This window comes from Exophiala oligosperma, assembly GCF_000835515.1.
Source record: "Exophiala oligosperma strain CBS 72588 unplaced genomic scaffold supercont1.34, whole genome shotgun sequence".
Lineage (NCBI taxonomy): Eukaryota > Fungi > Ascomycota > Eurotiomycetes > Chaetothyriales > Herpotrichiellaceae > Exophiala > Exophiala oligosperma.
Genome location: NW_015622851.1, coordinates 49,654 through 64,866, shown reverse-complemented (window position 1 = coordinate 64,866; position 15,213 = coordinate 49,654). Strand labels below are relative to the sequence as shown.

Genomic DNA, 15,213 nt, shown 5'->3' with positions numbered 1-15,213 from the left:
ATGTGCCAAACATACAAAGGAAGGGGGACAATGCGGTTCGGTGGACAGACAGGAAGAAAAGGCCTCTACGCATGCGTGTGCTAGCTGCCCGAAGCATTAGCCGAAGAAGGATACGATTCATGAGGCATTCATTAGGGCCCGATTAAGTCTATGTTACTACCAAGGACGCCCAGCTCCAGATTCATCAGCTAGTTTAGCTCTAAGACCCTGTTTCTCTTCATCTCTTGCACTGCTGCTCCAGTCCTTCGTACCAACAAGAACTGATGCCTCGAAATCAATGAACCTGGGTCCTTGACGCGTTATGATGGTGTTATATTTGACAAGATCGCCATGAATAAGGTAGAGATGGAGTTAGTCGAGAGCTTGTTCTGCTTCCTCAAGATCACTAAGCTCAGGGAAACGCCCCTCGGCTTTCTCAATTAAGAAGCCGATAACGCGATCTCGACACGTCTCGAAAACATAGCCGATAAATCCCGGAGCCAGAGAGTAGGGTGCTAGCTGATGGTAGGCTTGGATCTCCTGAGTCACCCACCTTCTCTCGTGTGGAAACCGTGCTATCTTGAGAAAATACTCTCGTCCTTCACAAGATACCCTTGAGGTTCTCGATTTGTATTCCTGAACGATGGATAGGCTCGCAATGACGTATAATGGGTCTCCAAAACCCAATATCTGCTCTGAAATTTGCGAGTGTGCTGGGCGAGTGTGCTGTGCGCGGCCGATAGTGGTTATTATTTGCGCAGGCGAGGCGTGGGGCGAGTTGTGCGCAGGCGATAGTGCTGTGCGCAGGCGAGGTTGCTGTGCGTAGGCGATAGTGCTGTGCGTAGGCGAGGTTGCTGTGCGTAGGCGAGGGATGCTGTGCGCCTAGGCATTTCAAGCCGCTTAGGCGAGAAGCTGCTTGGACGAGAAATAGGCGTGAAGCTGCTTAGGCGTGAAGCTGCTTAGGCGTGAAGCTGCTTAGGCGTGAAGCTGCTTAGGCCGGGCAGGATGTCGCACAGGCGAAAGGCAAGTGGGCAAGCTGCCTACGCGAGAGTTCACAGACTTGTCTCCGCCCGAGCAGCGTCAAAAGCCGCCTAGGCGGAAACGAATATGCTTAGACGAGTAGCTGCCCCGCCTAATTCGATACTGGGTTAGCCAGACTCTTGTTAGACAAAAAGGCTCAATTAAATTTTCCGTATTCTATACTGTACAATCTCAATAAATCTGCTTCATCCGCAAGATTTGGCCTTGACCAGTTGTCGGTATGAGGTTAACTCATTTCATCACTGAAAAGTAGGTGACTTCTTGTCAATTGATGTCCTAAGAGCCCGCCTTGAACTTAAAGACTTGGCTTTACGTCCGTGAAATGTGCGAATTTTCGGCATTCATCTCCGCAATTCAGAATGGACACGTCGAATGCTCATCCGCCAAAGAGGGATAGGAGTGCCGAAAACTTCAGAAAGAGGTGGCGCACTTTCATGAGAAACGGACTTCAGGTGCATCGAAAGTACCAAGCTGATGTTTACATTTTGCTCCGCCACAGAGGCCGGTTGTATGAGTTCAAAACCACTGACAACTCGTGGCCTGCCTCACCTGAAGACATTGTATAGCTATGACCTGTCATCCGTATCGACAACTGCTGACCGTCAATGACAGCCAAAAAGTTTCCCAGTGTCGGTACAGGTGACAGCTCCCAATGCGGCTTCAGCGAATGACAACTAAGCGACAAGAACGAGGAACTGAAGAAAATGGTATGAAGACGATAACCATCGGAACACACAATCTGCAGTACTCTACTACTGTATATGCGTAAATAAAATATTATTTAACCTTAAAACAACCCGTCTCCTGCATAATACCCACCTGAACCTCCTCTATCCTCAGACAGGAGTTACCCTGTAGAGATCGCAATGAATGAGATGCTGCGACCTCAGGCCCCGGATCATGCTGAAAACAGAAGGTCAAGGTTTGGATAGTGTTCCGTGGACCTTGAGAGCGTGATTTTGCAAATGGGTTTTGTCAGACAGTGACTGTTGACAAATCAGGCACTCAAGTTTCTCCGTGAGCAGGAGTTTTAGATGCCTCCTTTGAAAATGTTTGGATAGGTCAGTAGGACTGTGAAACTCGCGGATTAGTTCCTCTATGGAAGGATCGTCTGGCTCTAAGGAGAGTGCGGCGCCGACGCAAAGAAAACACTTCCTGGGCCGCTTATTTTCCTCCGTGGCAATGACGGACTTGGCGGCCTGGACCGCGGGACTATCCTCGGGTTGATCACGAGTGGCCTTGGAGTGCGGAATCTTGCGGATGGTCAAAGTGCCGGAACGAACAGTCGGACCCTCCTGCAAGGCGCAGTATGCAATGACAGCCTCAATAGCGCGGTCCCTGCGCTGGCACTCGCCTTCGATCGTGGTGGATGCCGGAGCCGTGATCGCCGCGATGAGACGCTGCTGTGCTGGGAGCTGACGACGGATGTCGTCACCCGCTGGAGTGTCGGCGAATGGATCGCCTCGCAGCTGGCGTTCAATGTCCTCTATAGCCTGGTCGTTCGTCCACCCGGCCCTGATCTTCTGTTTCAGGCCCCTCTGGAGTGATTGTGTCAAGTTCCGCAGCCGGCGCCTCACATTTATGTGCTCTATTGACCCCTGCGGCAGGTTCTCGAGATTTTTCTTCAGCTGTGCCACCTCGAGATTGGTGCAGACGGATAAGGATTGCGCCCTGGTTAGTCCCAACGGCCGCCGCTGGCTGATCGAATGACCAATGCTGTAGGACTGCTTCATCAAAGCCTGCTGTGGCCTGAGACCACGGATGATGGCCATTGGATCTGCAGAGATCTCACGTCCCAGGTAGTGTCTCTGGAAGGGGTCCGAGTTGGCATGACCGAGCATCAAGTTTCGCAGCGCATCGCTGACCTCATCTACATTGCATTGTTAGTGAAACCAAAGGCCCGGCGACATATTCGGGCGGTACTAACTGCTCTGATTAAATTCGTTCCCCGCGTTATACCGGAGATTGTACGGGATCGTGCCTATTTCGAGGCCCATGATCTCTCCGATCTGTTTGGTCCAGGCCGCTATCATGGCGTAAGTGATGGGCTTCTTGGGAGACAGCTCATATCCGGTCAAGGTTTTAAAAGGTCGTCGAAATATGCACACATCGTGCAGCTCAGGCTGTAAAGGTATGGGCAACTCTAGCTCGCCAGAGTAGATTTCCAGCTTGTTCAGTTGTCGAGGTGAATTGAGGTTCCGCACACGAAACGCCCGGTGACGAAAGAGGATGCCTAGTAGATATACGTGCATGCTAAGAGACAGGGACGAGTCGAAAAAAGTCTCTGGAATGTACGTGGTGGTCCTATTCAATTGAGTCAGTATCCCGGGTCAACGGGCTGTCTCAAACAGTGCACGCACGCGTCCTTGGCCCCAAGGTAGCCCTTGGTAAACTCCGTTGTGAACTTGATGATATTTCTGTGCGGACCACCGTCCGGGTCTCTTGCACGCAGTACTTGGATGTCTCCGAAGCGCAGCTTCAGGATGGACGTCGGACGAGCACCCGTCGGGGCCATCATGATGAGAAAGAGGACGGCCAGAATGCGAATTTCGCCGAGATGAAATGACTTTTTGGTCGTGCTTAAGGTTGTCAAGATCTGATCTTGGAGGTTTTGAATCGTCATGCAGCGATTCCTTCTTCTCTGGCGGCTCAGACCGTGCTCAGCCGACAACCTCATCAGACACTGCATAGCATCAGCATATTCGTACTTGAGTGAGAAGGAAGAGGCGACTCACGCCTTGCATCTTGTCGATCATTTCCGGGTCAAGCCTTCTTCCCATACTTCTTCTATATACCCCTTAGAAATGCTTCCACTTAGTTTGCAGAGAGCTCTCCTTTTTTATGCCTTTCTTCTTTCGGCCATCTTTGCCGGTCTTCTGGTTTAATAGCCAGTCAAAAAAATGATAGAGCATTGCAGCATTTACATGTTTAAAACACTCCTGCGACTTCTTCTCGAGGACTTAGGCGCAGAAACTGCAAGGCACATTGTCAGCATGGATATGGAAGAGGTGTTCGGAGAACCATACAGCGTCTACTGGTCCTGCATAGACTCCAGCTGTTTTTCGAATGCTTCTGTACGGCGGCTTGGTATAGTCGCTTCATCAAATGACGCCAGCGCGCGCTTGTAGTATTCTAGCGGGTGAATGTTTCCACCGAACAGCTGGCCTGTATGACTGCCGGTGTTGGCATTGGCAGTATTTCCGTCGCCGTCCTCAAGATCGCTGGTATCCGTGGTGGAAGCGGTAGACTCTTCATAACAAGAGTCACTCTCGCCGAAAGAAGAAGGCGACTCGGAGCTATAGTTATTATCGAGGAAAAAGTCGAAGGAAGCCATTCTGGCGAGACTGAGACAATGACAGGCTTCCCAAGAGCTGGAGAGTGTAATGACCAGATTCAAGTGAACGAGAGGGAAGAAATCATAGTCTACAGGGAGGGAAAAATGCAATAGGTACTCAAAAAGGGTATTAGGTAGCAGCGCAGAGGCTTTTTGGCAGAATCGTCTTCTCTGGTACGGGCAAGCCGAACACGGGTCACACGGTTGCACGGATGATAGGTCGCTCCGAGAAAGTCTTTTGCAGATCCTATCGACAAGCATGCCATGCATGAATTTGCACGGGCTACGAAGACGTGACATAAGGGAGCGAAACCACAGAGTTCTGATGCTAATATAATATTAAAACCACGGCAATAGAAAGGAGCTTGCTTGGCAAAAAAATAGAACCAAATCGCCATGTCGCTTCTGCCTGTCATCTTGTAGGATTGTCTGAACCATATCCCTAGCTGCTATACTATACATAATAAGATGCCACTGGTTTTCGCACAGAATGTGCGTTAGCTTGTGCTTTAAGGAACGGATAGGTGAGTCAAATATGACCAAGTAGACAAGTGCTATTGCCGTCAAAGGCTCGCAGAATATATATATCAGCCTGTCTGCTCCGGTTGATGGCTTTTATTCACAGGCACTACAATCGAGAATACAGCATGACATAGTTCCACATCGGAAAAAAGTTCTCGGCCTTGTTTCGAAGGAGGAAGAGTCTCCCGGACCAGGTAGAGCTGGGACTAAGACCAAAGGCCCTGCGAGCTGCAAAAGATGGTCCTCAGCGACATACGAATCAGTTGCTCGATCATTTGATCAGCAAGACAAAAGAGGCTGGCTATCTGCGAGAAAGTATTGCGACGAACTTGTGCTTTTCGCAAGAGCTCGACCGATTGCTTCTGGTTATAGCGTTCTACTGCGAAGGATTACTTGCGACAAATAAACGTTATAAAGAAGATATGGAGCATGTTTACACAATATTATAATGCCTATTGAAGACATGAGATTGGTTAGACTAGGTCGGTGGTCAATAAGCTCCAGACGAGAATTAACACTTTTTATTGATACGTTATCGCGTTTCTCTATATTTCTTGCACACCATAGGACAGTAAAGTACTGTACCGTGCCGTAGTCATGAGACTTTTAGGTGCTACGCTAACTCAACCTTAATTCATGACTGTAATTGCTGTCGCCTTAACTGCGGAGTTATTTGTGTTTATCTGCGCACGGCGGTGTTGATGGCTACTTAGTGGAAGCACGATATGCGAGACTGTTTGTTGACAAGACGTCGCGGCGGGAATCTTAAACCTACCACAAGCGCCCGCACGATCCTAGGTAGAGCGAAGCAGGGTTTGGTTTTGTCCATTTCATGACACGAAGAGATGTCTTGGGACCATAGGGCTCGCGTTAAATGACCTGCCGCGCTCCTTGGAAAGACAGTATCAGTCTCTAGCATTTTGACCTCGGTCAGCTTTCACTCGTTACTATGGATGGATCAGGTCATTCTGGTGGATGCTGCATTGCCAAATTTTTGGTTGAATAAAATCACTCTCTCAACTATATCTTTCAGCAGCAGAAGGCGGAGTCGCGGTCGCTCGAATACCGTTATAGAGAGCTCGAAAATAGAAATGCCGAGCTCAAACGGCAAAATCAGCAGCTTTCGGACCATTTCCGCTTGCAAGAAGACTTGATCGCGAAACAGCGCTAGGTTATTGCCATTCTTGAAGACAGCTTCAACCCCGAAAGTCGAGGTGCCACGATAAACATGGCAGCACTGTCGTAGGGATCGTCCAGTCTGTTCACCTACAGTCCAGCCACGTCTAATGTTATCGACGGCTCGCTTTCTTCGGGACGGGTCGGGGAGGCAGCTACAACGACTAAAACCATGGAAGCATTATCGTCAGGTGAAGCATCAGAGGACCAGCCCAGGGAGGACGGGACTGTCAGCTAAGGAACGCTTAGGCTAAGACCACTACATTCAGCAACCAGCGTTAGCAAATATTAACCCAATGTATACTCTCGCTTACAGCGCCTGGCCTCATACCACAGATCGTATCATCTCCTTTAATGCACGAGTGAAACGAGTGCCATGTAGTGATGCATGTGCCAAAATGAGATACCAACGGACTTCATACAAAAGACTCATACAAAAGACTCATACAAAAGACATATCCGGCATTTCATAACCGTACAAGTAATTTAGATCTAAGACGATAGAAACTTTAGAATATCTAGCTTGTTATAGGCATTATTGACGAGTTATGATCACAAGTGTAGGATTTCGGAAACGAATAAAGGCATGCGCTATTCGTGGAGAATGGTTAACTTGGTCCCACGTGATGAGCATCATGGACATATCTTGCGCTTCTTTGTAGCCAGCTCTTCGTCCTCTCCTGCATGCAGCAAGCTCGCCTAGGCCCTTAGAGACATGAGTTCCTGCTCACGTTCTTGCGCCTCCACCCAGGCAAAGCCAAGCAAAGAGTTCTGAGCCTCTATTGTGCCATCTCGCTCTTGGACGAGATGCACCTTCTCGCATAAGGCGTCCTTGCACTGCTCCAGCTCGAGCTGCAGTCTATCTCTTTCGAACGTCACATCAGCAAGCTGATCTTCACGTCGGCACAGCAGGCCCTCTAGCTCCTCGGCGCTCGAATCAAGCTATCTCATGCACAGTTAGAAATACGACACAGATCGTCAGTATAAATAACTATCGCCTTCGCGTGCTAAAGGAGAGTCAATATTCTCCATGATGATTGCATATTAAGCCTACCGGACGAAAGCCACACCAAATTAGATTCTTATATCATAGTGCGACCTAGGTAATTAAAGACCTCTACCTCCGTAAGCTATAGTTCTGATGTCTATTAATACATTTCTTGTCGGCTCTCGACTGTGTTCAGTACTGACAGGCTGCGTACGGCTTGGTGTTTTTGTCCCTAGCAGTGAGGTCCATTGTTCACTTTAAGGACGGTAATAGCCAAGTTCCAAGCTTCAAGCTTCAAATGCTACCTGATACTTGCGCAAACACTTTGCCAGTTTGGATTCAGAAAATGACCTTTCGTTAACCTCTAAAATAGTTAGGATAAAAAGATCACGCAACCACTGCTGCTATTAGATGGCAAATGGGTGGAATCTAATCCTTTTTGTAGATGAATCCGATTAATATTGCTCCAGTCCATAATGCCATTCAACATAATCATTGGATGAGGCGCCTGACGGATGTCTCTTTTCGCGCTGAAGTACTTAACACTTAAGGGATGACATTTTAGGAGATAGTGTTTCTGTAAGTTCAAAGACATGAATATTAGATAAGATACGTTTGTTCTACCTATGGATACGGAGATATTTATTCTACCTGTTTGAGGGTCACAACGAGACTCGATGAACTTCCGCAACGTGCACGCGGAAATGGTCGATGCTGCTTAGCTTCAAGCCGCTGCAATCTCAGTACCTCCTATTATAATTACGATTTCAAAGGAACATCTGGAGAGTTTTCCATTGCTTCTACTTTAACCCTCTTCTATTCACCTTATAGTATCTCATTATTCTCCTGTTTAAGTGCGAGGCATGCATTTTCCTGGTGGGCAAAGCGCGCCAGAACTCACCCAATAAGTTAGAGATGATTTGCAGCTTTATCCAAACCTGCGGTAAGTTTCTATTTACAACTAGGAAGATCATACGTTATTATTTAGACAGAGACCTTATAGAAGTGGGCAGAACTATTTTGAGATTCTATGACTAGGGTTTTCCACATGTCACTCAACAACGAGGTGTCAAGACGTGTTAAAGGCTAAAGCAGAAACCCATTTTACGGCCTATTGCGAAGTGTAGGTCCACGAAATGGGCACTAGTCGTGTTTTCACTTTCGCCTGACTCTTTTGGGCACGGAAAGAAGCATACTGAGAGCAGACGCCTTACCGCCACTTCAATAATCACTAAGAAAAGTTGGCGTTGTGCGATTGGTAATGGGCCCAGTATGATACGCACCTCCCGTATGAAGCGTCACAATGAAGCGCACTCTGTGAGATTGTCACCCCAAAATACTTGTGTGTTTTCAGGAGTCTTTTACAAATCAATGTACTGGATATGCATTTAGACGAAAACATAGGACGCTGCAAGAGGATTTTTCTTCGGCTTTTAGTAGGAACGTCTAGAAGGAGACCGGAGGGAGGGTAGGAAAAAAGACTAAACAACGATCCTCAAGATGGCAAGAGTTTGAAGACAGTGATGATATGATATCTATGGCTTTGAGTTCAGACTAAGTCTTACAGTACACCCGGTACTGTAGTATACACACGAACGTCACAAAAGGTTAAACTAGAGAAACTTCTACATTATAGTTGCTGATGAGATTGTTTACGATATCAGCGCAGGCTTTTTGCTCGTTACCCTTGTCCACGACGAATTTTTTCTATCTTTTCAACACGCACATAGGCTCCTTCAAATCCACTAAAACGAACACTGCCTTGTTTTAAAGGCTTGCATAGACGCTCGGCGCGCTTTTGCTGAGGTTAGTCTTGTAATGGTGATTGAAAGTGCTAGGCACACCTCCATTCGCAAAGAAACCCATGGATTGCACACGATTTGGTATGCGCCGTGTTATAGACATTGCGGGTGTTTTCTTTTCATGTGTCTAACTAACCTATCCCTACGAATATTATCAAATGAAGCATCGCAAATTCTACAATGGATCTTAGAAACATCTAAACCTTCCATTGCGGCGCGCAGGCGATGGTCAGCCACCATGTGTCGTTGCCAGTCTCGTTTGTCAGTGTGACCCCGTGTACACTCTAAACACTTGTAAGGCTTTTCCTTCTTGTTCCGATATGCCCTAATCAAAGTTATTATACACTGAAGCCTGTAGCCTGGGTCAATACTCACGCCAGCTCTTCCGGCTTCTTTCTCTTTCGTCGCGTTCTATCCGGCTCCTTCTGGTGTAGCATTTGACTGTTTCCTTGGTTCGAGATTGGTGAGTGGCCATCCTCATAACTAGACTCGGGACTCCCTGATGATTCGCTGCCCAACAGAGTAGCGGAAGTGACAGAGAAAACGGAATGCTCTCGAAGATTTTGGAGAGCATTCGATTGACTCCCAGGTACCAATTGAGTTGGAGGTGTCAAAGTAAGCAAAGCATATTCATATCCTTGCGTGCAGACTCCATGGGATGTTTGGTATGGGAGCTTTTCCACTGGTCCGCCTTTCAAGATTTCATCTGAACGACTTGCTTGGTGTAGCGAAGAGTCACAGACTAGCTCTTTAGGGTCGATGGTTGCTTCCTCAGGAGGTATAACGATCCTCTTGTCTGGGTCCGACCAAACCATCGTGGCTGTATGTAAATAAGTTTAGCGCAATGGGGCGCAGTATAGCAGATATTGTTTGAGCTGTGGCTCGGGCGATTTTGCATGGACACCTTTTTACGACCTATCCGGGTCCGGCAATTTAAAGTCCCCTACACTGGTGAGCTTGACACAGAGCACATTCGAGCGTGGTGGCGCACCATCTTGGAAAACAACTGGGACGATCCAGGCAGCATCTGGCAGATATCAAGTTATCCATGGCGCCGAAGTGTTCACATTGACACAGGTCGTCTGTTGCCGATCGGCAACAACTCGCATCAGACAGCTGAAACCCTGACACGCAAACCCGATAATGCTGTTGCTACCTGTAGCGATGTTAGCACAGTAATCAAGTGCCAGTTGGAGCTCATACCAGTGCCTCCGAACCTTCCTCCAACAAAGGAGAAACAAGTGACAGTCCGACATAGGAAAGGTGAATGAGAAGAGATGACCCCTAGTAGTGAATGCAGTGGCAGAAGCATTCACTACCAAGGGCCATATGATGCAGGTTAGTAGGTTTGGATTGTATATTGAAGAGAAAGATGGTGTTTGCGTAGATGAAGATTCTGTCCTACACTTATAGGCCTAGGTACTTTGGGTGGTACACTGATGCATCACATTTCCGGGAGATGTGTGACCAATGGTATCCTGCCTTTTTGGTGAGGCGTCCATGAAGTACGTATGCATCAACTCTCCTCTGATTGGCGCATCTGGAGGCCGGTGCATAAGAAGTCATGCAGCCGTTCTGTATGCTACGAGGCAGACTGGGAATTCGCGATTCGAGAGAGGCGGATCGAAATCATTCAAATCATTCAAATCATTCATTCAAATATCTGGAGAGTTGGTGCCCGTAGGAGGCCCTGCCGAGCCAACACACGATGGCGGAGATAGTGGTGGGACGCGAAGTGGGACGCGAAGTGGGACGCGACGTGGAACCGACAACACCAACACGCGCGTCGTCGCCGAAACGACCAAGTCGCGCCCCAAAACCGACAATGAAGGTCCGCGAGACCCTACACTCCTTCGAAAATGCAAGCACGACTTCGAGAAAGGCCACGAACAATGCTACCCGACCCATTGCGCCCAAGGCAACACGCGCGCCTGGCGTCGGAGAGGTGGCCGACAGCGCCTCTGAGACCGGACAAGCTATGTTCCAAAAGCTCCTCGAGGCAATGGGCTACACGCAAAGGGAGCTAGTATCATTGAAAATGGTGCTTCGAGAGCAACAAAATGAGACAAATAACATGAGCCGAGCCTTCCATGATGCGATCAAGAAGCAGCAAGACGCAATCCAGGAACAGAGCCGTACGATGCAGGGACTCCAGAACGTCGTTGCAGCACAGCAAACCACGATCCGAGAGCTGCGAGAGACGGTCAATGAACAGCACAAGACGATCGAGGACCTGCAGCGCCAATCACGCGAATTCCTTCCGCAATTTGAACGCGCCCTTCTGGAGACTAAATCCGAGTGGTCTGAAGAATTAAAACAGGCTCTGAGAAGACTCGATACCGTCTCACCCCGCCCAGCTCCGGCCACGTCGGGGCAGTCGAGCCCAAAGGCATCATACGCGGAAATCGCTCGCACCCCACCAGGGAGCCAGCCCAGTAACGTACACACGCTCTCGTCGTCGAACAACACCCCGTCAGTTCTTGCTGGGGCGCCATTCTGCACGATCGACACGTCCGGGGTTGCGAGAGAGGACAAAGACAAGGCCCAGGTGGCAGAAATCAGGAAGACTATCGAGAGAGAGCTCCGAGCAATGGAAAACAAAGAGCAATGGCGCTGTGCGGCGGTGACCAAGGAGGCTCGGAACCCAAACCGAGTCAAAGTGATTTGTAGAAGTGAGGAGGAAGCACGATTCGTCAAGGAAGCGATACAGAAAACCACGACTCCGGGACTGAAAGTGCTGAGGGACAAGCTATACCCGATAAAGGTGGACAACGCCAACCGGACAGCTGTGATCGACAATGCAGGCAACGTCCTTCCCGGCGCGGCAGAAGCTCTGGGCACCGAAAATGAGGTCAGCATCGCCAGAGTGGCGTGGCTCAGCAAGAAGGACTCCGGGAAGGACTATGGGTCGATGGTGGTGTACCTGACCAAGGCCTGCGACGCCAAACGCCTCCTGGACGAAAACTACTTCCACCTTAACGGAGAATCTGGATACACTAACCCGTTCACACCACGGAACGGTCCGATACAGTGCTACAACTGCTGGGAAATGGGCCACAAGGCCTTCTCGTGTATGCGAACGCAGACGTGTGGCAGATGCGCCCAGCAGGGACACCATCACAGCAGCTGTCACTCGGTGCCGACATGCAAGCTCTGTGAGGGGCCGCACGAAGCATTCAGCGGAAACTGTCCGGTGCGCCGCCCGCATACTGATGCATAGCACCTTTCAGATCCTGCAACTCAACGTAGGCAAGAGAAGAGAGGTTCAACAGAGCCTACTAAACGACGAGACACTTAGGGGATATGGAGTGCTAGCGATCTCAGAACCATATGCGAGGATGAGGGATGACACGGTGGTGACGGTCCCGGCGTGGCACAGCAACTGGACGAAACTAACGCCGACGATGACAAGGGACGCGGCGTGGCCGATCCGAAGCATGTTGTGGATACGGAGCGACATAGAGGCGGTGCAGATACCGGTGGCGTCCGCAGACCTCACCGCGGCACGACTCCGGCTCCCGGACCGAGAAGTGCTGATGGTGTCAGTCTACGTCCAGGGGGGCAGTGAGGAGGCACTGGAGAGAGAAATGAAGGAATTGGGGGAAGCGATCAAGAGGTTCCGCGACGGAGGTGGGATCAGGACGGATGTGATCCTCGCCGGAGACTTCAACCGCCACGACCAACTCTGGGGAGGAGATGAGGTCTCGACAGCGAGGCAGGGGGAAGGGGATGCCGTCATTGAGCTGATGGAGGAACACTCCCTATGCAGCCTCCTCCCCCGAGGCACGAAGACATGGCAGGCAGGAAACCTGGAGAGCACTATCGACCTGGTTTTGACATCATCAGAACTGGCGGATCAGCTCATCAAATGCCAAACCCACGCGTGCGATCACGGATCGGACCACATGGCCATCGAGACAAAGTTTGACATTTCAGTGGGTGATCGGCCGACCGAAACGAGACTCCTCTTCAAGAACGCCCCGTGGAAACAACTCAACGCCAGGGTGGCAGAGAAACTTGAACGGCGCCCATGGGGTGGAGGTGTTCAAGAGCAAACGGATAGGCTCATGGGAGCAGTGACGGAAGCTATCGACGCCCTAGTTCCCAAGGCTAAGCCATCGCCGTACGCGAAACGCTGGTGGACGACAGACCTCTCGCGTCTCCGGCGGGTGTACACGCACTGGAGGAATCAGGCTAGATCGAGAAGGAGGGCGGGGCAGCGATCACCAGAACTGGAGCGGCGGGCCAAGGTAGCGGCCAAAGAATACCACGACGCGATTCGCAAGCAAAAGAGCACCCATTGGAACGACTTCCTCGCCGACGACACGAACATCTGGCAGGCCGCAAAGTACCTGCAACCGGACAGCAACACGATTAGTGGCAGAGTACCACCGCTCACCAGGGGAGACGGATCGGTTACGGAGGACAACGCAGCCCAAGCCGAAGAGCTACTGGCGACCTTCTTCCCACCCCTACCATCAACGATTGGAGAGGAAGGTCCACGAACCCAGCGGCGCCCCGTGCACATGCCGGAACTTATGATGGAGGAAGTGGAACGTAAAGTTCTTGAAGCCAAACCGTGGAAGGCGGCGGGCGAGGATGGCCTCCCGGCAATGGTATGGAGACAGCTCTGGCCGACGGTCAAGGACAGGGTGCTGCACCTATTTAAGGCATCACTGGAAGGAGGCACACTGCCGTCACAATGGAGAAACGCCAAAATAGTGCCGCTCAAGAAACCCGGGAAAGGGGACTATACGGTCGCCAAGTCTTGGAGACCGATATCGCTCCTCTCCACGCTGGGGAAGATACTCGAAGCGGTGATAGCAGAGCGGATATCGCACGCGGTAGAAACATGGGGACTGCTACCAACGAACCATTTTGGAGCCAGGAAACGACGCTCGGCCGAACAGGCGCTCATACTACTACAGGAACACATCTACAAGGCCTGGCGTAACAGAGACGTCCTCAGCCTGATAAGCTTCGATGTCAAAGGGGCGTACAACGGGGTCTTTAAGGACAGGCTCCTCCAGAGACTTGGTGCACGGGGCATCCCGGAGACCCTGGTCAAGTGGATTGACGCTTTCTGCTCTGAACGCACAGCGACCGTTGTCGTAAACGGGCAAGCCTCGGAAAAACGGGCACTACCGCAGGCGGGGCTGCCCCAGGGGTCGCCGCTCTCGCCAGTGCTGTTCCTGTTCTTCAACGCGGACCTCGTACAGGACAGAATCTATGCGGGAGGCGGAGCGATAGCCTTCGTCGATGACTACACAGCCTGGGTCACAGGGCCTACGGCAGACACGAACCGTGCAGGCATCCAAGCTATCATCGACAGAGCCTTAGACTGGGAGCGACGGAGCGGGGCCACTTTCGAAGGAGAGAAAACAGCCATCGTACACTTCACGAGGTGCCCACAGAGATCCAGCAACGCCCCATACACGATCAAAGGGGAGTCAATCAAACCACAGGAGAGCGCCAAGATACTGGGCGTCATTTTAGACAGAGAACTGCGATACAAGCAGCATGTGGCGAGAGCGGCCAGTCGGGGTCTGAACGCAGCGCTCGCCCTCAAACGGCTGAAGATGATGTCCCCGAAGACAGCTAGGCAGCTGTTCATCGCAACAGTGGCACCAGTAGTGGACTACGCGTCCAATGTCTGGATGCACGCGCGCAGAACGAATGCACTGGCGGTGCTGAATAGAGTGCAGAAGATAGGGGCCCAAGCTGTCACCGGGGCCTTCCGCACAGTGGCAACCGCGGTAGCGGAAGCTGAAGCAGGCATCCGAACAGTCGCAGAACGACAGGCAGAAAGGGCAACGAAGCTGTGGGTTTACATTCACACACTACCGCCAACACACCCCCTGGCAACCCTACAGCCCTCGAGGTGCCGGCGTTACGTATCTCCACCCGAAAAGATAGCCGCAGCACAGCTGGAGGGGTCGACTAACCAGATGGAAACGATCAAGCCATATGCAATACCACCATGGACAAAACGGCTGCGGGTAGCATACGAGCCCGACAGGGAAAAGGCAGCCGCCATGGCCAGCAACACGGAAGGTCTTTTGATCGTAACAAGCTCATCGGCCCAAAACGACTTAGTCGGACTGGGGGCCTGCACGCGGCTCAGCACAGCTAATGCCGTAACCACGAGATCATCCACCCTCGGCACAAAGGACGAACAAAATCCATATACAGCCGAACTAGTGGCCATGGCAATGGCGCTGGGGGAATTGCCAGATGAGATCTGGTTTCGGCGGATCGTCGTCATCTCCAGAAATCTAGGGGCCCTCACCGCAACATCGAAACCCAGACAACAGTCAGGCCAGGAAATCATCCGACAGATATACAACGCTGCCAACTACCTGAGAGGGAGA

At 50.9% G+C, this 15,213-nt stretch overlaps 2 protein-coding genes across 2 annotated transcripts; both read right to left on the bottom strand.

Moving 5' to 3' along the window:
* Nucleotides 1-1,937: 1,937 nt before the first annotated feature.
* On the bottom strand, nucleotides 1,938-4,354 carry PV06_11477 (uncharacterized protein; the record flags this gene model as incomplete). Its single annotated transcript, XM_016413162.1, has 6 exons — nucleotides 1,938-2,890; nucleotides 2,948-3,324; nucleotides 3,381-3,703; nucleotides 3,756-3,807; nucleotides 3,945-3,993; nucleotides 4,099-4,354. The coding sequence occupies 6 exons, from the start codon at nucleotides 4,352-4,354 to the stop codon at nucleotides 1,938-1,940; spliced, it is 2,010 nt and encodes a 669-aa protein (XP_016256472.1).
* A 4,859-nt stretch (nucleotides 4,355-9,213) lies between these two features.
* PV06_11476 (uncharacterized protein) lies at nucleotides 9,214-9,657 on the bottom strand (the record flags this gene model as incomplete). Its single annotated transcript, XM_016413161.1, has 1 exon — nucleotides 9,214-9,657. One exon carries the CDS (start codon nucleotides 9,655-9,657, stop codon nucleotides 9,214-9,216), a length of 444 nt encoding a protein of 147 aa, XP_016256471.1.
* Between the last annotated feature and the right edge of the window lie 5,556 nt (nucleotides 9,658-15,213).